Source organism: Lissotriton vulgaris, chromosome 8 (genome assembly GCF_964263255.1).
Source record: "Lissotriton vulgaris chromosome 8, aLisVul1.2, whole genome shotgun sequence".
Taxonomy (NCBI): Eukaryota; Metazoa; Chordata; class Amphibia; order Caudata; family Salamandridae; genus Lissotriton; species Lissotriton vulgaris.
In genome coordinates, this window is record NC_141696.1 from 1,127,521,288 (window position 1) to 1,127,547,245 (window position 25,958).

General features: G+C 46.4%; 1 protein-coding gene across 2 annotated transcripts in view; it reads left to right on the forward strand.

Annotated features, from left to right (window-relative positions):
- CAB39L (calcium binding protein 39 like) overlaps positions 1-25,958 on the forward strand; it is a 902,920-nt gene that overhangs the window by 588,572 nt on the left and 288,390 nt on the right. For both annotated transcript variants that reach the window (XM_086934975.1, XM_086934976.1), the window contains one exon: positions 25,683-25,851. In XM_086934975.1, the coding sequence (XP_086791101.1) occupies positions 25,683-25,851 (169 nt within the window). The remainder of the gene's footprint in view (positions 1-25,682; positions 25,852-25,958) is intronic.

Here is a 25,958-nt window from a genome sequence, read left to right on the forward strand (position 1 = left end):
CTAAGTCTAGTAGTATGAAATGGAGCACTGGAAAATGTATATGTAACATTAAAAAGAAACTTTATGCTTGAAATCACACAGAGCCACAAGACTACGAACAAGTTCAACCCGGAGGACTTTATTGGTCGCTGCTCAAAAGGGTTTTGATTGTTTTGAATTCCCATTGCTGTCCATTGTATTTGAGAAGATAAGTCTGGGAAGTAGTGAGGATGAAGAGGATGTTGTTAAATTTTAGTTACCAATTGGCTAGAATCTTGGTGAATGATCAACTGTCTGATAACTTTTACTTGGGGAGGGGGGTAAGACAGGGTATCAGGATTAAGACTTGGAACAGGGATACCACGCTACCTGTTTTGGGTGGCTCGCAGAAGAGGAAGGCACATCACAGGAAACTCAAAATATCTGGAACACTAGATCCCTCCCATTAGTTACTACTGGGGTTGAGGTCATGCCAGGTCGTTGGTGGTAGAGTCCTACATAAGATCTAAGGGGATCCATGCATCGTGCATGGCAACAAGTCACTAGTTGTATTGGCCTTTTCCCTTATGTACTAGCTGGCACACATACTTTGTTCAGTCACCTTTATTTTCCTTTTGTTAAGGTCCCTCTGTAATTCTAATCCCTTGCATCTTGTTGGTCTTTGTCTGTACCTGGTTTTTCAAGTTGACCCCTCACAGTTCAGATCTTGGGATTGTGAGCAGCGTTCTAGGGTGATCAGCTGGTTCTAGGTTGACTTATGCGTAGCAAAGCTAAAAACACTGCTGAGACCAGCAATCCTACTGCTTCTGTGTCTGCATATTTTCAATTATCTAAGACTTTCACTTACATATTCCCTCTTGATATACCACTGGGTCAATTTTAAATGTTCCATCAACAACTGTCTTTGAGATGCCATCCCCTGAGAGTCGCTGTGGTTTCAGAGTACAAGTCCAGATGAGTATGTATATCTTTCTCTCACTCCCTCCCCTTCCATGTTTTCCCCACATTTCTTTCTCAGACGGCAAATTTTAGTTTTCTGTTGGCAGAGGAACTCTGAGTTCACACACTCAGAACTTGTCACAGTCTGCCCAATCTCACCCTTGTTGGTTGCAATTGTTATGGAACTGACAGTAAACATTAGGGAATCGCCCCAAATTAAGTGGGTCTATGTTTGCAAAGATAGGAACACAAGATTTAATTATTTGCAGATGATATGCATTATATAATATAGAACAGTCAAAGGTATCTTTCTAATGACTCATACAGAAGTTAAAAAGCTATGCTGGAATCTCAAGTTTCACAGCACACATGCAGAGCTCTGTATTCTTGGCTATCTTGCTGTCCATGGCAGACATGGAGGAAGTTCCTGAGTCTTTGGGAGTTGTTTGGTGAAAGCTATATAGGGCTGATTATCTCATTGTTTAGAAACGTGGAGAAAGATCTGAACAATTGGTTACAGCTCCTCATATTATGGATGGGAAGAATTGCAACTGTTAAGATGATTATCCTACATACTGTGCTATAGCCTGAGTAGATTTACAGTCCACCTGAAGGCCCCCTCAGTGTTTATATAATGACTGCTGATGAGAGAGTGTTCTGCAGGCCTGTCTGGAACTTGCTGGGTGTTGATCCCCACCAACTACATGCGCAGGCTGACCCTGATGTGGTGTCTACTTCTTTACTGTGTATGCCTCAATCTGCGCTTTTCTGTGCCTAACTATATACCGGGTGAAGAATGCTCCAGCACTCACCCATTGATGGCTCTTGTAGGACTCTGCACTGCACTGTGGCTAGTCCAGGACTTACCTGCTGCTTACCCCACCTCCTAAAAAAGCAAGTGTTGACATGGTGTGATGAAGTCATGAGCATTTTGAAAGAAAAGGCACAATGCGTATGCCGATACCAAGCCGCTGCATGAAAACTTCCTGACGACAACTGATCCACTCGAACCCAAGGAAATATGGCTCAATATTATCCTTTATTGATGGAACAAAACTCTTACAATATATGCTCACAATAAATAGGATACAGATAAGGTACAAACAGTTTAAAATTGTGGCTTGCGTCTTGGTAGTGGCATATAGATAAAATGTAAAGATTTAGAAGCCAGAGTTGCAGTAACCGTGTGCGGCGGTATGTGGTGTTGTTTGACTGTGCGTCGTGTCATCTGTGCCAGAAGTAAAGTGCGCAGTAGTTATATGGTTGCCACCCCGGCATGTTGATGTCAGTTCTTTCCTTTCAGTGCCAGATAGCGCTCATCTGGTCTGAGCTAGCCCAGCCATTTTTTGATTGGCTTTTGGTGACTTTGTTAACTCTTTTTGAGAGTTTTTCTCACCCTTGTGTGAAGGATGTAACCCAAGAAACTGGCTGGTTTCAAACCATGTGGAACCTGACACAGGCAGATGTCTGTTACAGACCCCCACTAGGTGTGTTTGTGGTTTTGGAGCGTGGCCACAACTCCAAAGACCTGTGAAGACTGCCATGCCATATGAGCAATCCCTCAAGGTCCTCCCCGCTCGACGTCTGACCACTCCTCGACGCTCAAGATCTTGGTTGCACAGAAGGTCCCAGGATCATCCGTGTAGCCTCACCCGGGGATCATTGTTGCAATCCAAGTCATCAGGTAAGTCCCAAAAACATTAAAAAATCTAAGAAATTGAAGAAGTTTTCGACTAAACCATACCTGTCAAATTTGTCTGATGAGGCACAGGAGCATCAGCACACCAGGCCTCCCTTTTCAGCAGCAGAGCCTGAGTCAAGGTCCGCTCAGCATTCCTCAACTTTCGGACAGCCAGTGCGACCCCTGCCGAGCTCAAATAATTTATGAGGCCATACACCTCATACTTGGGCGCCTCTGGTGGGCCTTTAGGCTCCATGGGTTCAGGTTGGGCCCCTACTGGATCACCGTTAACGGGTTCGCTCTCGATGCTAGTCTGGCCCCATGGATCCCTTGCTGGATCTAAAGCTGGCAGTCGGGAAGACCTAGACCTTCCTCGACACCCGCTGCAGTACCAACACCCATGGCCATCCTCATTCCCTACTCCGACATGGAGGCAGATGGGCATTGTCGATTTCGACGCCAAACAAGTCCATGTTTCTTGGAGAGGAGCCAGTGCCTTTTTCTATTAATAGGCCTAGAGAGGTAGAAGAATGGGAGGGGTCTGAGGAAGATTCTGGGATGGGACGGCCATCTTGGAGAGGTGAAGATCTGAGGACTCTGGGGATCTGAGGAGTCTAGGTTCCTCATCAGTCTTTTGGAGATACGGGTGATTCGCTTGGCATTAAAAGCCTTTCTTCCTTCGAGCAATGGAAAACTGGTACAGGTGTTCACGGATAACAACACTGCCATGTGGTACTGCAACAAGGAGTATGGGGTGGGTTTGTGGACCCTTTTTAAGAGGCTGTATGTCTCTTGACATGGCTGGAACACCAGGACATTTTCCTGGTGGTTCAAAACCTGGTGAGCGCTCTGAACGACAGGGTGGACAAACTTAGTCGAATATGCCTAGCAGATCACCAATGGCATTTCCACCGGAGGTGGTGCAAGGACTCTTTTAGCAATTGTGATAGCCTTGTTAGATCTGTTCTCCACCTCAGAGAATGCACAATTTCAGCAGTTCTGTGTGCTGGAGTTTCAAAGTCTACTCTCGCTCGGAGGCGATTTTCATCTGGAGTAGAGCTTTGGCCTCCAGTACACCTGTCTGCCAATACCAAGAATATCGAAAATGACCAGGCCAAAGTTATTCTTGTGGCTTTAGATTGGGCACAGAGAGTCTGGTATCCCGAGCTGTTGAGCTTGACAATCGGTCCTCTGAGCTAGCTGCCCCTTCAAGAGGATCTTCGGTCGCAGTAGCAGGGGAGGGTTCTCCACCTGAACCTGTGCACCTTTCACCTTCATACCTGGAGACTGACGGCAACAGTTGACAGCTTTTAACTTTCCTTCTAAAGTCGGTGGCATTATTCTGGCAGCCAGGTGTCTCTTCACCATGTTGGTATACATCAGCTGCTGGGATAAGTTTGTGACCAGGTGCGATTCCCACAACATTGACCCCCTTTCTTAACCTTTATCCTAGGTTCTTCTATTTGCTCTCTCTTTAGCCCAACTGGGCTTTGCTCTGGGCACAGTTAAAAGTTATCTTTCAACCACTTCGGCTTTTTTGCAGTTGCCTAACCAACTTTTGTTGTTAACCCCTTCACTGCGGCGGCTATTCCGCCGCAGTGCTAAGGGGGCGGGGCGGAAATGCGGCGGGTGCATGCTGGTGACGGAACCGCTCCGTCACCAGCGTCGGTTGCGCTGTGCTTTTGACGGAGGGGTTCCGTCATGGCCCGCCCGCTCAATAGAACGCTCAGCGCAGGCACGGAATTCGTGCCGCGCAGGAGCGTCGGGTGGGCCATGACGGAACCGCTCCGTCATCAGCACAGGGCCACCGCAGCTGATGACGGAGCGGTTCCGTCATCAGCAGTGGAGGGGTTAAGTCACCTGTTTTGGCTCGGTTTCTTAAAGGATTGCAACATGTTTCTCTAGGCCATTCAAGTATGCCCCAGTTGGATCGGAACCTGGTTCTGACATTTTTGATATGGCACCATTTGAGTATTTGCACAATTGCCCTCTAAGGCTCTTGACCATTGAAACTGTCTTTTTAGTACCCATAAAATCAGCTAGGAGGGTCAGCGAATTACAGGTGCTCTCGGTACACCCTCCATACATTACCTTTTACCCAGACAAGTTGCTTCTTCGGACACATGCCTTTTTCCGAAGATTGTGACTCCCTTTCATGTAGGTCAAAACATCACCCTGCCTACCTTCTTTGCTCTGCGTCATCCCTCTAAAGAAGAAGAGAGACCCTACTGTCTGGATCCAAAAAGAGTGTTGTCGTTCTACCGAGACTGTACAAGAGATTTCTGGGAGAATGATGAACTCTTTGTGGGGTACGTAGGAGCTAACAATGGGAACGATGTACAGAAACTTACTGTCTCTTGATGGATAGTGCTCTGTATCAAGATCTGCTACACAGTAGCCTAGAACAACCCTTTGGGAGTTTGCGCATTCCACCAGAGCTAATGCTGCAACCGCTGCTTTAGCTGCAGAGTTTCTGTCACGGAGATCTGTCAGGCAGCAACGTGGGCATCCTTGCACACGTTTACCAAACACCGCTATCTGGTCAATAAGGTACGTTGCAATGGGCACTTCACCCGTTCGGTTCTACAGGACTTTTTGATTTAAAATTGGCTTTGCAAATCCATCTCCGGGAAAGGCATTTCTTGGGTATCTATTGTAAGGTAAGGAACCAGTAGTCTCTGTCCAATGAACAAGCTACTTTTCTTCAGTACCACCTTATCTGTTAGAGACTCTATCAGGCCGCAGGTTCCTTCCGACCCTCCCGTCCTCCCCGCCCTGCGAGCCGATTTTAGTATCAGGGACACTCTACGGAGGGCCTTAGTTTTTTCTGCACCAGTGGACACTTCTCATCTTGGCTCTGCACTATTGGCTTGGAAAGTCGCAAAAGTATATAGGTACAGCGCACATCACTTCCGATGTGGACTCCTCTGCCATCAAGGAGCCAAACGGCACAACCTACTGGCATGCAGGGATAATACTCAAACATCTTTTTGTCTGTCTTGTCTTCTTCCTCTTGCCTTCCTTCTTCCCTTCTATTTTCTTTCCTGCCTTCTTACTTTCCTCCTTTTATTTTATTTTATTTCCTTATTCCTTTTATTTCCTTCTTTTGTTCCTTTTTATTTTCCTTCTATCTTTCCTTCTTTATTTATTTGTTCTTCTTCTTTTCATTCTCCCTTTCTTTCCTTCGTACTTTCTTTAATCTTTCTCCTTCTTTTACTTTCCCCATCCTTTTTTCCTTCTTTTCCCTCCTTTCCTTCTTTTCCCTTCCGTTCATTCTTTCCTTCTTTCCTTCGTTTTTTATGCTTTTTCCTTCTTTCCCTGTTATTTTCCATTCCTTTTTTTCCCTTCTTTTTTGTTCCCTCTTTCATTTTTCCTTCTTTGTCCTTCCTTCATTTCACATGAATTCTGAATATAAGTTATCTGTGTGCTCTAACTTTGCAACCCTGTTCTTTCTTCCTTTCTATCTTTCTTTCTCTTTGTTTCTTACTTTGTTTCTTGATTTGCATCTTTCTTTCTTGAATTCGTTCTCAAAGGCAAGAAGCTAACAGCCAATGCTAGACTAATTGTGTTTTTTAGGTCTGCGTTAGCAAGAATTTTTGATTTTTCTAAAATTATGTGTATAACATATTTACTTAAAGGGGTTTTCAGCCCGACTTGATTCATTAGTTGTGTCATTCTTATTTTTCTTCCACCCACTCCAGCCTACATTAAGGGGCAATGCGTCAGCCCTTTTTTCCTATTGGCTGACTTCACTATGACGTATGGTATGCTTCCCTGTCACAAGGAGCACATCCATTCACAAAGTAGTTCTTCCAGTGCCAGGGAGGGCCTTTTTCAGATTTAAAACATTTTTGCCATTAGCCAATAGTTTTCTTTTAGTTTGTTAAGGGCTCGGTAGCTCTTGAACAATGAAGATTTACAAAAACCATGACACTACAAGAGAAGAATAGCCAGAAGACTGAAGGCCAACGCCAGACATATTGGATTTGCAGCTGCTTGATTAGCTCTACATCTAATCTTGCCAAGAATGTCCTCCACATGGGTAAGTCTTTCGCAGTTCTGAGATTTATATATTGCTTTCACTCCATGCAACAACTTTTTATACATAACTGCTAAGGCATTTTTGAATACCCTGGTCTGAAGTAGGACAGTGCACAAAGAGAACAAAAATCCAATCAGTAGAACTGGAGATATGCAATTTCAAAGTTTTAAATAGCACCTAAAAGCACAGCGTGATACACGTGGCCATTTGGTTGTGCTAGGTCAGGGAAAGTCACAAGTTCAGGCTGACTGCAGTGAAGCACGTGCCATATACATGGACCAGGTTTGTCCCACTAAAAACGGTCCTTCCCAAAGTCTGGTGCAAGGAGTCCAGTTCACGGTGGAGGGGGAGGCTGCAAGGATCAGGTAGAGTGTCGCAGACTGTCATTGCTGTAGCTCGAAGATCAGGCCTGGCGTCACCGTTGGTCATCATTGTGGCGTGAATATCCGGTCAGGTGTCGTCAATAGCTCTTGCTGAAGCTTTCAATTGGGAGTCGTGGGAGTCGCAGCGGGCTGTCGTTTCTGTCGCGCTAAGGGCAGATCTTTTATATTGGTTATTACTGGTGGTTGCTGTAGCGTGAAGAGCCTGGTTCACCAGAGCTTCACATTAGCAATTGTCGAAAGTGGTAGTCTCAGTGCGAACGAGCTCGTTCACAGTCACGAAGAGCCTAAAACATCAGTATTTCACCTTTCTTTACAGAGGAGTGCACTCTAAGGACAGCCAAGGGTCCAGTATCTGGGGAAGCACCTCTTGGGGATTAGGAACTCAAACAACCGGAAACCATCGAGGCTCAGGCAGGTCTAGTTGCAAATCTGGTCAGCTGGACAGATTCACAACAGGTCTCTGGAGCTTGTGTCGCTGTAGCTCACAGGGAGGCCAGCCAGCTAGCCCCTGGAGTCACTCTGGTGGGCCTGTGTTTAATAAGGAGGTCCGGCTTCTTTCTACAGGCAGCAGGGCTGTTCTGAGTCTCCCCTAGGTCCAGAAGTGATCTGATGAGTGGTTCAGGAAGTCCTCTAGTTATACCTGGTGCCAACCTTTGAAGTAGGGGGTCTCTCTATACTACCCTCAAATCTGGTTCTGGAATGTTCATGCCCCCTCACCCTTTTAAAGGCCCCAAATAATCAGTGGTTAAAAAAAACTGTGTCGAGTATCTCTGTATGTATGCTGGAGGCGGCCCTTTGAAAGGTAGGTGGGGCAGGGAAGAGCTCTGCCCCAACTATCCTGCCAACACCTAGACCCCTTTTGTCTCACTGCCTGGGAAGACTACACAAAGACTACACAAAGCCCAGCAGCTAAGCTGTTCACAGTAATGTGCCCCTGGACCATAGCAGCAGGCACTAAATGGTTAGGATAAGAAAATGCCAACTTTCTAAAAGTGGTATTTTCAGAATTGTGATTTGAAATCTGACTTTACCATTAAGGAGTACTTTAAATTACAATTCGTTTAAGTGAAAAGTTAATTTTTATAACTTAAGTTATCACTAATTAAGTGCAATAGGGTAACATTAGGTTATCCTACGGAAGAGATCGGCATTGCAATAGTGAGGAAGCATTGGCAAAGCCAAAAGGCTTCGCCTATGCAGGGACTATTCGCTTTACCAATGCTTTTTCTTATTTTACATATTGCGCAGCAGCACAAGCTCCTGTGCAACAGGGCTTCTTAGAGTAAAACAAAAAACGCTATGACATGGGCAATGCTAGCCACACTAAAAGCGTACGCTTTTTTGTCTTTAAGCCATGTTGCATAACAGTTCTTGCTGCTGTGCAACATGTAAAAAACATTAAACACTGACAAAACGAATTGATCGCGCATAGTCAAAATCTATTGGTGTACCAATCCTTGTATTATTTACAAGAGATTTTGCAAGCACAGCGCAAGTGCAAAACCTAAAAAAGCCCAGATGGTCAGACAGGTAAAAAGGAGAGCACAGACTAATGAGGAAACAAATAGAGTTTGGCTGATGGAAATGAGAACACTATGCAGGACCCGCTGAGGGGAGTTGTGCAGGCAGGATAAGGAGGGAACACAGCAATGGGGGTGGGTGGTACATAAATATATCAAAAATTATATGCATTAAAAACACGATTTAGATCCGCCGCTCCGCCGCTCCGTCTTCCTCCTTTTCTGATCCCCAGACTGGTGGAAACTGCACAGGCTCCCAAATGCCAATACTAGCACTTCTCTCATGCTGGGAATGCTAGTCCCAGCATGTGAGAACCGCTGGGATTGGCCCAAATGATGTAGTTCAGCGCTCAGACAGGTGCTGGCAGCCTGTGGCGTTTCTCCACCTGGCTGTACAACACAGCTGGGTGGAGAAATACTAAGTGCGTACAGGACTGGAGTGGCTGTAGCGGGCACCTGGCAATCCCCCGGTGGGCGGCATGGATGGGGCCCCTGGGGACCATTTTTGTTACAGGGCCGTTTATGCAGCATAGCTGCAAAATCAGCCCTGTAACAAAATCGGCAGAAAACTCGCCCTGGCAATGACCTCGGCGACACCACAATAACCCGGGGGGCGGCCGAGCACTTTGCCAGGGCCGGTTTTGGTTCCCAGTCCAGCCCTGAGTGCGCATGACGGTTTTGCAGCCCTAAAACAGCCGGCCAAACCGTCATGCGCATTTAGTAGTGACCACAACTCCCCCTCCCGAATCTCAGGAGGATGGCCCGGCCTCGCGACTCGGCTACCCAGCAAAAGCAGCGGTGAAAACAAAATGATAAAATTATTTAATTATTTTCTTTTTCATTGTTTCCTCTGCTGAGTAGCAGCAGTGGGACAACGCTTCATCGCCATAGCATAGGAGCCAGACCTGAAACAGGCGCTACGGGGGAGAAAGGAGAAGGTGAAGGATTTGATTTTGATGGTCAACTGTAGGAAATGCAAAAAGAAGGAACCACTCGCTGTGAGGAAAAGATTGGTGTAGTAAGGAGAGCAGAGAGTGCTTTTTAATTCACTAAGTACTGATTTCAACCCTGAAGAACTAGAAAGCCTGCTGCCTCTCGCTGGGACATGGCATGCACTGTCAACACCCAATAGGTCAGACGATGGGGGCTTGGAATGGTGAGACCAGTTGCAGCTGTCACCGAATAGCACTGGTGGGGGGGGGGGGAATAGAAAAATAAATAAAAACGTTACTTAGCTTGCTGCCGGACCACCGCCTCACCTTGCGACGGTCCTTTTCTGTTCCTGCTTGAAGCAGGTAGCACACACAGGCCCCCCTGAGCCAATCACAATGCTGCAATGCAGCATTGTGATTGGTCTGAGTACTGTGATTCGGCGCGCAAACAAGGACTATGAGCCTGTGTATGTTCCTCACCAGGCTGCGTTTTGCAGCCTGGTGGGTAACATGCAAAGTGCGCATGACTATTTGGCCGGCCCAAGACGGTCAGGCAAACCGTCAAGCTCACTAAAGTGCCCCAACCACACCTCCCCTGCTGGCTGTGGCAACAGCCAAGCCCCTCCCTGCCCCGTAAACCTGCCTGACAAAGGATAAATTAAATGATAATAACAGTGTTATCATTTTATTTATCCTTTTTCCACTGCTCAACATGCAGTCGTACGGCGCTCCTCTGGTTCAGAAAAGTAGCCGCTGCTGGGTGAGACCGCACAGACATTCACTGCAGGATAGATATTACTATCCTGGGGAGTGAGGGTGGAAGCATGCCGAGAATAGGGCTCAAAACAAAATAGAATTGCAAAATGAAATGATATTAAAGGGAAATGGCTCAAGCTGTGCGTGTTTAGACGAGCAAAAGAGGGAGAAGCAAGGGCATAGCTCTTCCATTGGTGCAGCAGGTGCTGTGGCACTGGGTCCTAGAGCCCTTGCAAGCCTACTGAACCCTATTGTTGTATTTTATCATTTGAACAGGAGCCAGGGGGCAGCAATTTCCTTCCTTGCACTAGGGCCCAAGACACACCGACTAAGCTAGTGGGTGGAGTTCTCCCATTTTACATTCGGTGGCCACGTACTCTTACGTTTTTTAACAGGTGGAGGTTATTGTCTTTGAGCCTTTCCATTTTCACCAGACTTATGTGCATGAAAAGATTAAAAAGGTATACATTATTTTAATTTCATGTGCTAGCAGCTAGAACTTTTTCTTTGGCTTTGTGGCACTATGATCAACAGTTGTTACTAACGCCAATGGGTGCATTCTGAGACTGGTCTTGACTATATATGGATGCACTTTCTCCGTAGGCGCTCCAGCAGGTGCATTAACTCTCTAAGCAGTCGATTTTTCCTGTTCGTGTGAAAGAAGTCGGTTGCTGGTTATGTGAACATTTTCACATGGAATATTGCTCCCTATACCAAGTGACTGGTGTTATCTAAATTTTTGTAGTATTCCACAGTGAGACCGCACATGGGCAGTTTACATAAACCAAATACATTCACGAATAAACATCCGAATTTCCACTGTGAATGCTTTAACGTACTCAGCCAAAAAGTTGTTTTTCGGTCAAGCACAAGGTTTCTTGAAAGTTGATGCTGCATCCAATTTCTTCAGGTTTACTCTCCAAAAACAGGTACATGACGCTGTGCCTCAAAGCTCTAGGTTTGTATCACAATACTTTTGAATGTTTTCCGTTACTCTATATGTTGGTCCAAAGGGTATATTTGATACCATTTTGAAATAAAAGGTACCCACCCGGTGTTTTAAGAAAAATTCAATTTTCACCACAAATGTGCCACTGAAAGTAACGCACAACATTAATATACTTGCATGCTATGTCTCACATCACGCCGAAGCTGCTGTATGTGAGCTATAGGCACTGGATAAAAAAGAAATACGTTTTTGAAACTTTGCAAGAGCCGCAGTACACCATTGTATGACTACTGACATTCATGGCCCCTAGTCCTGGCTGCCCCCCTTCTCTTCAAGTACTGTTTCCTCTGGTTTGTCATTCGAGGTTCCCGCCCATGATTGAGTGGATCTCTGCCACAGATCTAGAACGTTATTTTCCATAACACCAGCACTGTGCCCACTCCAGAGTATAGGCAGCATTTCCCCACTGTATTCCCTAGAATGAACACGCCAACATGCATTTGTGTTTGTAGTGGTCGTTTGTTGGCTGCAGTTTTATTAGGAATACATGGATATACTTTGGCATTATCTGCAAGCCCTGGTCATAAATCATTATTTGTGAAATGTCATATTTGCGTCATAAATCATATGCATTTCTGTCATACATCATATCTGCCACAAATCATATGTACATCACCAATTAGCAAATTGGACTGAAAGTTCGTTGGTTAGCTCATTTGCAGGCTTGTCTTGTTTCTTGTCCCTTCTGGGTAGTCTCTTTGTTCGGTTGGATTTGGGCTCTCTTTGCGTGGGGGTTCCTTCTGTCCCGGAGTTAGGCCACAACTCGCTACCTTGTTGGACTCTTTTGTGTCCTGCCATCCGGCGGGGGCTGGGCTACGAACGCCGTCTCCGTTTGCTACCCCTTTTTTGTAGGCCAACTCACCCAGCCATGAGGCATCCCAAAGTGAGTGGTCCTACACATCACCCTTAGGCCAACTCACCCAGCCATGATGCATCCCAAGGTTAGTGGTCCTATTCAAGCACACCGCCCTTCGGTGTGCCTCCGTACCAACCATTATCCCTGTAGCTCTCCGCCACGCCGTCAAGGAGGCTTGCGTCTTTCTGTGGCGCCCCCTTGCTCCTCTTGTCTTTTTATCTGCATCCTGCTAGAGCCATGGCATCCCACAGGTTGTCCCAGAATACTTGCATGCCTTTTTCTGACAGGTGCACGCCATCCTGCTCATAGAGTTCTGGGCAGCCCTTGTGGATTAGCCTGTGCCTGATGCTCTCCAGACCATTGGTACTGCAGAATTTACTCAAGGCGAGGTTCAGCTTCTTCCTCGAGTTCTCGACTGCTTTCTGTGATTCCGCCCGCGCCATTCCCTTCTGCTGATCAGTTCTGACCAGATGTTGGCGGTACTCTAAACGACCTGGCTGCTTCCGTGAGGTCTCTTTGTATGTTGTGTAGGAGTGCTTTCTTCCCCAGTTTGGCCAGGTCGTGACCCCCAAATGTATAATCAAAATTTCCGGATGCCATGCTGCGTCTGCCTGCAGGTGTGCGAAGGTCGTCGTCAGCTGATCCCATTTCGTTCCCGATGGGCCAATCCACCTGATGCACGTGTCCACCGATCGTCTCTCCTGTCTGTGGCCCCCTCGCCGCCACCAGGACTGCATTCTGGTTATGAGGAATGGCCCATCACCCACACCAGGCATGGTCTCCTTCCTGCCGAGGCAATGATCACAATTGTCAATCTGCTGCCTGCCCTCCCACGGCAGTCAAGGCGGTTCTACAGTAACTGTGGTCTCACGTAGGTCCGGTATGCCCGCGACCGCCATCTGCCTACTGCCTGTAACCCAGCCTCGGTCATCCCGTTTTGTGTCGCTGTCCTTGCTGCCCCAATTCTGAATGAGTGTGACCCAAAACCTGCTGGTGGTAGCTCCGCTTTGCTGAAGGCCAAGCGCATGACCGCTGTGAACTGGAATTTGCTCAATTGAGTGCTGTCCCTGTGTTGAAACAGTGACCCTTGGCCCGCTGGTCGCACTGCCATGAATGCCAGCAGACCAGAGCAGCAGACACAGCAACTCTGGTCCTTAATGCATTACAACCGCACTACCGCTCCTTTGCCGGCCTGGTCTGTCTTTGACGTCTCAGTATTATCTCTAGTTCTGTGGTTCTGGGATCACATCGCATGCTTGTAAGCAGTGTCGGGCTAGTCCAGTCCTTGAAGGCGCCACTAACTCGCTGAGGCGGAACGCCCCGAAGAATACAGTCGAGAATGCTGCTTTAAAAAGGAGGAGTTCAAAGGTATTGTTTGTTATATTGCCCAGTGTCCCCAACAGTAAGCCCAGCTTTGTGTAGTCTATTGGGCGCCTGGTATCCTTCCTTGTGCCCTCTTCGCGTTTTCCCCCTTTCATTGCCGCTTTGATATAATACGAAGCCATGGATCCTGCCCTGCCTTCAGTTTCGCATAATGGGCCACGGCGGCCAGGTGGGCTTGTGCCCAAGACCTGGATTTCTTGCAGTTGAATCCCACTGAACAAACTTTTCAGCCGCCGCGCCTGTGTCTCCCCCGTCCTCCAGGGTCTGGATACCCCCTATCCGCATCACCGTCTTCACATACTTTTATATCGCCTGGCTGCCTCCGGAGCAAGGGCTTGGTTGACCAGCTCTGATAAATCTACCCTGCCAGGCTCCAAAGTTGCATCGGGAAGGGCGTCATGTCCTGCCCTGCCCCGGGGGCCAGTTCCTTGAATCTGTCCATCCTCGCTCTTGACAGGGCGTCTGCCACCTCGTTCTCCACCTCTGGTACATGGCGTGCCCTCAGGTCTATGTTTCCTTCCAACTGTAATTTAACCAGTTGGCGCATTAATCACAGTGTGTCTGGGCACCTGGCTGATCCTCTATTAATCGCCTATATTACTCTCTTGTTGTCTGACCATAGGGTCAGCTTAATGTTATGCAATTCCTGTTTCCAAATTGTTAGCGCAACTACGATGGGGAACAGCTCAAGAAATGTGATATTGTTGGTTATGCCCTGCCTGCCCCAGGTGCTGGGCCATTGGCCCGCACACCATTTACTGCCCAGGGTTGCCCCAAAACCTGTGCTGCCCGCCGCATCCATAAACAGCTCTATCTGTTTGCAAGTGACCCAGCCTTCCCTCCAGATCAACCTCCCGTTGAAGTCTGCCAGGAATGTGTCCCACATTAACATGTCCTGCTTGACTCCCGCCCCGAGCATGACGTGAGAGTGTTTGAGGGTAAGTCCTGTTGTTAATTGTGTTAAACGCCTAGCGAACACCCTGCCTGCTGGGATAACCTTGGCAGCAAAATTGAGTTTGCCTATGAGCCTTTGGAGGTCCCCCAGTTTTGCCTTCTCGTGCCCACAGAGGCCACTGATGTCCTCTCTGAAATCCTTCACTTTGTCTGCGGGAAGCCAGGATGTTCCTGCCACGGTGTCTAACTCGAGCCCCAGGAATGTGATTTTTGTCCCTGGGCCCACTGTTTTTTATGCTGCCAGGGGGATCCCTAGCTCCTCCGCTAATTTTGTGAAAGTAGCCAGGGTGTCTACGCATTCGGTTGATGCGGCAGGGCCTGTGAAGAGGAAATCATCGAGGTAATGGAGTTTCCCACCTGGTGGGTGCCTGACGTGTAGCGCCCATTCTAGGAAGGTGCTGAATATTTCAAAGTAAGCTCAGGATACCGAGCACCCCATGGGCATGGCTTTATCGAAGTATAGGTCTCCTTCCCACTGAAACCCCAGTAGTTGAAAGCTCGAGGAGTGGACCAGGAGTAAGCGAAAGGCAGATTCAATGTCCTCCTTTGCCATGATGGCCCCATGGCCCGCTGATCTGACTAGGTCGATGGCGTCATCTACTGTAGAGTAGCCCAATGAGCATGCTTCTGCACTGAGCCCATCGTTTACTAACCCCTCGGGAAAGGATAGATGGTGAATTAGCCGGTATTGTCCTGGTTCTTTTTTGGGCACTACCCCTGTTGGTGAGATCACCAACCCCTTGCTCATGTGGGAAGGGAGGGGGCCCTCTGTTCTTCCCATGTCCCTTTCTTTCTACAATTTCTTAGTGACCACCCCGGAGTGTTGTATTGCTGATTTCACATTGTTCGCGCTGCCTGGGGGAGGGGGCCTGCAAACTGGATAATAAAACCTTCTTCAAAACCTTGCACTAGTATAGCAGTGTCTGTCCTATTGCAGTATGTGTTTGCTAGCTTGCGCAGTTGCCGAGTGTTGAAGGCGGATCTGGCTAGCCTGCAGCTTTGAATTCCTGCTAGTCCCCCCATCACCTTTTGTGGTTGCCTCACTGCTTTTTCTTCTCTTTTTTGTCCAGCTTGTGTTCCTTCTTGCATCTGCACCCTGCTGCCGGGGTGTCCCATGCCACAGGAGGAGTTAAAATTTGCACGAGCAATTTAAATACCTGCATAGGGCCTATTACACCAGAGAGAGACTGTGGAAAGCTGGGCTGATTGCGTCCCCCGAATGCCTGAGATGAGGTCAAGCGGTTGGCCCTTTCCTGCACACGGTGTGGAGCTGTGACAGTTTAATGCAATGGTGGACAGGTGTATGGAACTGCCTGTCGGAGGTGCTGGGTTGGGAACTCCCGTGCACCCCCAGATTGGGGCTCCCTCATGTCCTGGAAGGGGTGGGGGGCAATATGTATAAGAGACATTTGTTGTTACTGGGCCTTACGGTCGCGAAGAGAGACATAGCCAAAGCCTGGAAAGATGCTCGGGCTCCCAGAGTAACGGTGTGGAAGCAGGGTCTTGACTATTGTATGGGATTGGAGCGGCCCATATATGAAGCCAGAGGATGCCCCAAGAAACATTACAAAATATGGAAACGGTGGGCAGACTACCGGGGGATTTGGCTAGAACCGCCGGCAATCCTCAGAGATAATGAGAGGCCAGTGTGATGGTGCCAAGGAGTGACATGGTACACAAAGTTTTATTATGTGTTTTCTGATTTTGCATTAAACGGAGACAAGATGACGCTGTGTGGGGGGGGGCCTGGGGGTAGGGGAGGGTGTTACGGTAGGTGGGAGACGGGTAGGTGGGGGGGAATTTTGGGATATTGATATATGTTTTACTGATCGTAATTGATGATGTATTGACTTGATTGCAGTACCCCCAGGGATTGGAGGACTGCGGCTCTATTGTGATCTTTAATAAAAAAGAGTTGTTATTGCCGGTGTCCCGCTAGTATGCAGGTTTTTCCATGTGCTGTACTGCTTGGACTTTTGGAACATCTTCCCTCTTCCTTTGTGGAAGGAACCCAGAAAGGGCTGCTCACTCTTTCCTGCCCAAGTCTTGGCCTCCCTGACGACCATCATCTTGTGTATGAAACCCGATACATCCACCTCATTCCATTCCATCTCTGGGTGTGTTTGCATTTTTAGCCGGAAATCTTTATCGTATTCCAGCCATGCGTCACCAGGGAATTGCCTATGTGCAATATGTTTGTTGGCCTCGTAGAGCCATAGGTTGGCTGCGCAGCGCGGGAATTCCTCTACAATTATGCATGCCATTATTCAGAATGCATCCAGCTAATTGTCAAAATGTCTTTCCTTCCTCTCCTTCAACCTTTCCCTCCTGTCATCATCCTTCTTATTGTAAATTGTCAGATCCAACCCGTCTAACTGTATCTCTAGCAGTGTAAAAATACCAATAAACTCTTTCCTCCACATCCTTTCTTGGACAGCTAGCGGTATGAGGCATGCTAGACCTGTGACCCTGGTGGTCATGGGTGCCGGCCCGGGCAAGGGCCTTGCGTAAGGTTCTAGCGCAGGGGGAGCAGTAAGCGGGTCACCTGCAGCGGGCGTGCCACCCCATGCTGGTATGGGGGACCCTATCTCACCCCGGGCCTTCTATGTGCCCTGGCCCCTCAAGCATTTCTGGTGTGCCTGGCCTGGGTCCTCAACTGAAAAAAAATGTGTTTAGATAAGCTCTATGGGCTTCCCTGAGCCAAAGTTATTCAATGGAGTCTAAATATGCTCCTAACTCGGGGTGAGGTGCACTTTGTGTGGCTGTGTATAATGAGGAATAAAATCTTGTGAGATGCCCATGTGTTGCTTCTTGCCCTCTAAAGAGGGATGAGTCGTCTTCAAGCAGCTTGGCTATGAATGTAGGAGATGTATGTTGTTTCAGTGCATTGGCAAGGTTTTTACCCAGCCTGTTGCCCTCACCATAACTACGCGCTCTTTTGCGTTTTCCCAAGGAAACAGGTCTCTCTTTCTGCCCCCACTTTGAATTCCGAGATTTTCTCCCGTAGAGATGCAAGGTGCTTGGATTCGCTAGACTGAAAGAACAGCAGTTCTATGGATTTGATTTCATGTTCCAGTTTTGATATAGTTGCCCTAATAGATTTCAGAACTCCGGATTACTTATAGATACAGGCCCCTCTTATCATTGCCTTCAAGGCTTCCCACAAGGTTGAGGGAGAGTTCACCGTCCCTTCATTTGTTGGGAAATACTGGGTGATTTCAATTCTAATCTCTTCTCTAAATGCAGTATCTAAGGGAGCGTGTGGTGGGAGATGCCTGCTGAACGTGCTGGGTAATGTTTGCTGTATCAGCCAGCGCAATACTACCGGGGCATGATCAGATAACGTGCGCAGCAGGTGCAGCACGTCTATGATCCAGGATGCAATATCACTTGTTACAAGCCAATGATCCAGTCTGGACCAGGCGCTGTGATGTGAAGTGATGCATATGCCCTTTCTATCGTCTGGATTTCTGCTACGCCAGATATCAATGAGACTGTGGTCCGGCATGATAGTATTTAGCTGCTGAGCTGCCCTAATATGTGGGTTATGAGAGGCCCTGACCCTATCCCACTCGTTGTTAAGGGTAGCATTGAAATCCCAGCCCCAAATGACCGCGTCACCACCTGCTGGCAGTACCTTAGCCCACTCGCTGTGTCACAGGCGTCTTCCCACAGCCCCTCGGGGTGCCCCAGCATTGGGCCGCCGCACCGTCATCACCACCATGCGTGCAGCAGGCCGACCAAGCCTAGGTCCAAAAGTCCGCGTCCGTCGGCAGTCTTCCTTCCTGCTCCTCGCACCGTCTCGCCTCAGCGCCGTAAGAAGCGGATGGGGGCCCTGGTGCACACAAATCCTTTCACCTGTTTCGGGGATATGCAGCTGCCATGTTTCCTCTCAAGCCAGACCGCAGCTTGGCGGGCCCGGCATTACGGCTCCGGCTCCTCTGCTGCAACGTTGCACAATTGACGCGGCTTGTGTTCGCAGTAAATGCCACTGTTTTGCGGCTGCAGATTCCAAATGTGGATGGCGCAATCTGAGGACATTGTAGCCTGGTCTGCAGAGCCCCTTTAGAAGGCAGCTATAGTGCAGCACCGCGTAGCCACACCCCCCCCAAAAGGGGGAAATACGTTTTGCATTCATATATTACTACATAAGACACAGAGTTCTACTTGGAGGAACCCTTTCCTTCAGGACCATTATCTTGAGGGAATTTGTTAACTTGACATCCACTGAGGTTGAAAGATCTGGTGGAACACATTTCATGAGGAAATACAGTATGCTAATAAATCACATCCAAATAATAAAGCTCTAGGGCCAGACGCTTTGTAAAACATGTTTTGTAAGATATTTGTTGAACTCTTGGCTTCCCCCTTGCTAAACTATTTGCGACCTTTTCAGTCACTGGTATGGTCACCCCCACAATGATATGATCAGTCATAACACTTATCTTACTAGCTAACAAAGTCCACACTTGTAGATCCTACAGCCCATTGCCTTATTGCATGTGATGTTAAGATTTATACTAGAATCCTCACCACTAGAAGAAATAAATATTTGGCTACAAATAATCTCGCCCTACCAAGCAAGATTCATAGGGGATGGACAGGAGATAATGTACGACTTGCCCTGAACCTGGTAATAAAGCTTTTGGGGGATAACACATCGTTAGTCCTTCCCTCACTTGACGCAGTAAGAACTTTTGCCTGGGAAGATTAGGCATTCATCTGGAAGACCCTGTCTAAATTTGGTTTGGGATTGACATTGCAGACTCATATTATCAAATTTCCAAAAGCGTTCAACCAAAGAATCTGTAAGATTCGGAACATCAGATCCTATTACCTTAACTTGTGTCACAAGACAGTGGTGCCTGTTGTCACCATCTACATTTGTGTTATTGATTAAAACCCTGAATCAAAAAGTGAATTCCATTCTCAAAATCGCAGGTATATCTTAAGCAGATTATGGTTGTCCTTTTTGCTGATGACTTCTTACCCTTCCTGGCAAACTCCTCAGGCTCACTTCCCAAACTACTAGAGGAGTTGGAAAAATGACAAAAAGTGTCAGGGTTATGGGTCATAATAGTAAGCCTATGGCATGGGTATGTGTAAACAAGATTAGGAAATGAAAGCGGATACCCAGAGGGCAGGGATTTGAATAGACTTCAATGGGCAAATATAGTACTTGGAAATAGTGTTACCACCTTTGGTGCAACAGGCATACAGTGTCAACATTCCCCCTCCCCTAAACAATTTTTTTAAAGACTTATATAGGTGGGGGAATCTCTGAATTTCCTCAAGTTTATTTGGAGGAAAGTATGACATTTTATTTAGAATAACATACACCTAGAGTGGCAAAGCAGCATTGTATAAATCTCCATACAATAGTGGTTTGGGAAGGGGTGTGGCTATGACGCGCAACATGGCAGCCCCTTGAGAGCGGAGCTCCCGGCCCTGGTCTCGAGAACCGATCCCATTTCGATTATGAATATAGCTTATAAAATACTGAGCATGGTATTGACCTGCAGAATCCAGCATCTGTTGCCTCGATTGATTCATGGGGACCAGAATTGATTCATTCCTGGGAGGAATATTTCCTTATGTGTCAGTAGTTTGCTTCAAATTATGGAAGCGGTTCAGGATGAATGGCCTACAGTGACGGCCCTAGTGTTAGATATCCACAAGGCTTTTGACTCCCTCAGCTGGGACTATCTTTTTAAGGTCCTGGCTGCGTTCGGCCTTGGCTCCTATGTGACAAAACTGACCAGTTTATTGTATACCTCCCCTACGTCCAGATCCCGGTTTGGAGGATTCATTTTGGATCCTATCGATCAGCCACAGCACACAACAGGGCTGCCCACTTACCCCTCTGCTGTTTGCCCTGGCAATTAAGTCCCTCTTCTCTAGAGCATGGATTGAGGGGGTATGTTTGGACTTCCTTTATCCAATGGCATCCCTGATTTCTCTTAATACCGACGACGACCTGCTTTACCTTCAGGATGCCACAGCAGATTTAGTCTCAGTGGCCTGTCTCCTGACAGACCTAGGGCGCATGTTCGGCTTGTTAATCTACTGGAATAAGTCATGCTTGTTACCCCTGGTGCCAACAGCACAGCAATGATTGTGGACCTAGGGGGAGGTCCAATTCAATAGGAACCAACTGTATTTTGCTACTTGGGGGTTCAGATTTATAATGCCACCCGAACCAGTATGATGGGAATCTCCTGGTGGTAACTGTATCCCATTTCCGCCCAAATTCCGTCTTGGGCCTCCCTCCCCCTTTTGGGGTTGGGGAGGATGGCAATAGCTAAAATGGTGATCCTCCCCTGACATCTGCAATGTTTTGTTAACCTCCCGATTCCATACACTGATGTTTTTTTCGAGAGATTAATTTTCAGAGATTTATGCTGGCATGCTCGCGTAGGCAGGTAACCCATGCCAAGCTTTGGCTCCCAGCGTAGCAGGGATAGCTGTGGGGCTCCTAATTTTTTACATTATTATCTGACGACCCAATTGCAGTGGCTGTCCTGTTGGCTGACGGGCAACTTTGTGGCTTATGGGATCCTTTGTACCCTCAGCCCCCCCATCTGGCTGCTCCCTCCTCCACGTTATCCATGCTCGGTTTAGTCTGCCCAGGAAATTACCCCCCCTTTTGAGGGTGGCCCTCAGCTGCTTAAAGCTTGCGCTTCAACTTACACAGTCTACACCTCCCTATGCCCCAGAGGTTCCACTGCTGGTCTTCCTGACTCGGGATACATCCTCTTCTGTGGCCAGCTGCTGGTGTGGGAGGAGGCTGGCCTTTTCACTCTCTGTGATCTTTTCAAGGGTTGGGCGTCTATTGACGTTTGAAGCACTGACCGAACAACACGCGCTTCCTGATGCCCAGGGTCTCCTTTATGCTTCCTTAAGGGGAATGATAATGAACACTTGGTCTGCACAAGAAGAACTGCAGTTCCCAACTGCAGTTCACAGGCTTCAGTGCATACCACATGATGAGGAGGAGGCAGACAACTGGAAACCTCCTCACTATTCTAATGCTGGATTGTACTTGGACCTACTAAATACTAGTGGGTTAGACACTTCTTTTGAGACTTAGAATTCTATCTTAGTATTAGAGTCTCCTCTATGTCCACCCATATAATAAAAGTGCCTCTTTCGCAGTGGTTATTCTCCAGGCAGCAGAAGTTCTTGATTTACAGTTGAAGCAATGGGTAATATGTTGTTGGAAATCGTTCATCCTGTGCCTGACACATAGGAGACATTGCTACCATTTAACAGATCCCTGTATTGATGTATGGACAGATACCCAGTGGCTAGATGACATAGTCCAGCCCCTGGTGACCCAGGTCACCCAGCATCTGACCTCGGAAAACTTAATACAAGCGTCCACATGTAATATTAACCTGAACACATTCACTTCTGCACTGCCTGATAAATAGTCAAATCATATTGACCTGTTCTGTAAAAGATAATTTTCATCCTGGTAGTTTGGACCTATGGTCCCTGGATACATTGCCTATTAGGACATGTCCTGCAAGATGTTGCCAGCTGTCCCTGATGAATTCAGAGCAACCTTTGCCCTAAAGATTCAGAACGGACAACACGCTAACAAATATGAACTACAGTAATACAACATCTATGTAAAACCCCATGTGGCCATCAATACACATCTATTTAAATAACAGAGTGTACACTTGAATGTAGTCTATTAGAGTATTTATCTAGTTTCTTGTTTTATATGCTTATTTTTTATCAAAATATTCCATTTTATGACAATCTTTGTCATCGGTACAAATAATACAGATATAAAACAAACAATACAACATGACAAAAAATCAACACAAGTACTAACAATAAATGAAAAAGAAAATATATAGTTATTAAAGCAGTTTTTCAAGAAATCCTGAACTTTTTGTTATCAGTGAGGTTATACAAAAGTTCAAAATTAACTCACTACATTCAATGTGTTACTCCTATTCTCACATGGGGATGAAGGTACATTCTTATGATCACTTCTCTATCCGGACCAGACACATTACTTTTGTTTAGGTCCTAAATACATTTTTGTTTTCAAATATCATCACTTGATAAAATTGATTGTACGCCGAGATGTTTCTCCATCTTCTTCCCCAAGGTAAATGCCAACGTTTTTCGACCTCTATACTATGCGAAAATGTTTTTTATGAGGTCATCATCAGGGCACTACATTACTCATTCAATCCGAGCTGAATGGCAATTGACACCTGTTATGTATGGGGCTTATTTAGTTCACCTCGATATGAGCGGGCTCCTTAGTAGTGGTTGCCGGTTTTTTGAAACAGTAAAAAGTTGAGATGGCCTTACCGGTTAATGAAAAATCTGGGGCTGGTCATTTTTAGGTTCCCGCTAACGAATTGCCAAACCGTTCCTCATTGTCAAATGACTATCACTATTAAGGAGCCCTCCTCATTTATCGAGGTGAACAAAATAATTCCTCAGAAAGGAGTGAGATTCAGTCCCTTTGAACTTTTGTTTAGGCACCTAGTGTGCGACCACTCATCTTGATCAGAGAAGGGTGGGAAGGAACTTATGAGTCAATTCCAACGGATGTGGTAGACAATGTGACTGACTTCAAGAAGCAGATGAGGCAGTGCATGTGTCAGGCAAAGCAGCCTTCAGGCAAGCCAAGAGCTGATGAATGAGTGGTATGACCAGGTAGTGACCCTGATTGTGTACCACGAACGTCGGGAGGTGCTGGTGCTGAAGAGTGGAAACGGGCTCTTGACTGGTGCCAGCGGGCTGAAGAGACAATGTATAAGAGTAGGGGATGTATTAAAAAATGGGAGTAAGTATAGGCACTATGGCGGCGACACTGGTGGGAGAGTGATAAGCAACATTTGAGACGAAGCGGAGTGGTGGATGGAAGGGATGAACCGGGCTAAGACATTTCTTTTTTTTATTTTTATTATATGTCATGTTATGAAAGTATACCCGGGGAGCCATTATGATTTACAGTCTCCTATCTCTTGTAAATATTATTGCTGTAATGTCCAAACCTCACCATGTACAAACACAAGTGATTCATGTAAACTATAATCTTTTGAGCAATGTTAATAAAAAGAGTTAAAAAAATAAAATCTGATTTTCAATGGAAAAAATATTTGTGGCTCTAAATAGCTCCTATCTGTAGAGCCTGGCTAGAAATTATTTAATTTTGGTCCCTAGTCCGTCGGTCAGGAATAGAGAAACGTTAGGTTGATTACTAATTTTCCAGAAACCTCTGCTATCCTTAATTGTGGCTGCTTCAACTAACTTCTCCTACATTTCAACTTTAATTGTCTGCTTTTTGGGACTAATGGCTTTTTTTTAATATTCAGCTCGACAGCCAGCCAGTTTCACCCTATCCTTTAGAAAAGTTTTGTGTAGTGGCAGTATTGTAGTCAATGAGGTCTAGCCAAGGTGCGTTCTTCCACTCTTTTCTCCCAGACTTCAGATGGTGAATGTGCCCCTTCAAGCTCACAGTGGACTGTCCCTTCAGTCGTCTTTCGCTGCAGACCACCATTGTTAAGGAGGACTTCTTCATTGGCTACCAGGCTCATTTGACTGTGCAAGGCCTTTGGACTGAGTCAGAACAACTCATGCATATCAGTATGCTAGAGTTGAGGGTTGTTTTTCTAGTTCTGAAGGTGCTCTTTCACTTCATCTTGCGGTGCATAGTGCAGATTCATCCAGAAAATAGTACCACCATCCACTGCTTCAGTTGACAACGCAGTATAAGTTATAAGATCCTATGCTGTGAGGTTTATGGCAGTAGGCTAGCAAGTGGAGTATTTTACAGGTAGCAACCCATCTGGTGGGATCTAATTGAAAGTGAGGATAGATGCCTCCAGTCTCTTGTAATTTAAGTACCATGAGTAGGAGCTCTAGCCCGATGTGGTGGACTTGATCTCTACCCATTTGGGATGTCCATATATATACCTCTTTTCCAAAGCTCCAAAGAGGATATGCTTTTCAATCTATACTACCCACCATGTGTTTCACTAGGGAATGCCTTCTGGCCCCAAGTGTCACAGAAGCTGCTTTATTCAATCTCTATTTTTCTACTTTTGAAGGTCAGGGCAAAACTGATTGCCCTGGGCTGGCTCAGGAAGATTTGATACACAGATCTGTTGGAACTCTGAAGTCAACTCTTTCTTCCCCTTCCACACAATAAATTTGCTTTTGTAGCAGTATGATTAGGTCCTCCACCGCAATCCTCAGATTCTTTGTCTGCATGCCTGATCGAGCAGTGTCAAGAAGAGATCTTCTACCTTCCAAGCAAGTTAGTGGATATTATCTTGACTAGCTGTCTAGTTGGTAACTAACAAGTAGATCTAAGAAGGCTGCTGGGTTAATTTTGTTTCTTTGTGCTGGTCCACCGGTTTTAACCTTTCCCAAAGTCACCTTTCTGACATTTTGCTCTTTGTGATTAACCAGCAGAGCAAAGCTTAGAGGATTCAATTGTAAAAGGTTATTTGGATGCCATTTCTGTGTAGTTATGCCTTCCTGACCAGCCTTTTTTATTCAGACCACTCTTACTGTTGTCGCTCAAGAAAGGTCTACTGTATATCTTCCTGCCCTAGCTCTTTGTTCCACTGTATGACTTTAACTTAGTATTGACTTTTCTCATGGCATCACTGTTTTAACTGGTGCACAGTTGCTCAATTTGTCATCTGACACTTAACACTGTTTTCTTTGTACTGATTACTATACCCCGTGGGGTCAACAGTTTGCAGGTCTTGTCTCGTGAACCTCCATTTACTGTATTTTATGTAGACAAGCTAGTTTTATGCACTTACCCATCCTTCCTGCCACTAGTTGTCTGCCTTCCACTTGGCTCAGTCTATCACCCATCCTATTTTAATTCCCTCCACCTCACCCTTCCAAGGAAGAGGCTGGAAATGATGCTGGTGCACCAGGCAACGCCATATATAGGCCAATGTCACATTCTGGATAAGCAAAGCAGCAGTTGGAGTAGCATCTGCAGAGCTGTTGCTGAGGGATATGTTTTAAGATCCGGTATGGTGCCTGTAGATGTTTACAAGATGAGGAATCTGTAGGAAGATATACTATCTACCAAAAATAATGTTACCAAAGGTAACTTTCTCATTTCAAACAGAAGCAATAAAGCCTATACAAATATATTTCCACTCCAGCAGCACCTGTAACCAGAACCTGAAATATGACATCTAAAGTTGGTTCTATGTCCTCATTGTTCTTTTTTTTTTCATTGTAGCTATGAAACTCCTCCTGTCGCTTCGCACTGTGGAATTATGTTGCGAGAATGCATTCGACATGAACCACTTGCAAAAATCATCCTGCACTCTGAACATTTCAGAGACTTCTTCAAGTATGTGGAGATGTCAACATTCGACATAGCTTCAGATGCATTTGCTACATTCAAGGTAAATTCTGCAATACTTGGTGGGTATCGTTAACATTGTTACTTCTTTGCTACAGCCTTCTCCGATGTGTGTGATGGCTTTAATTAAGAAGCCTGTTTTTTGGGCTG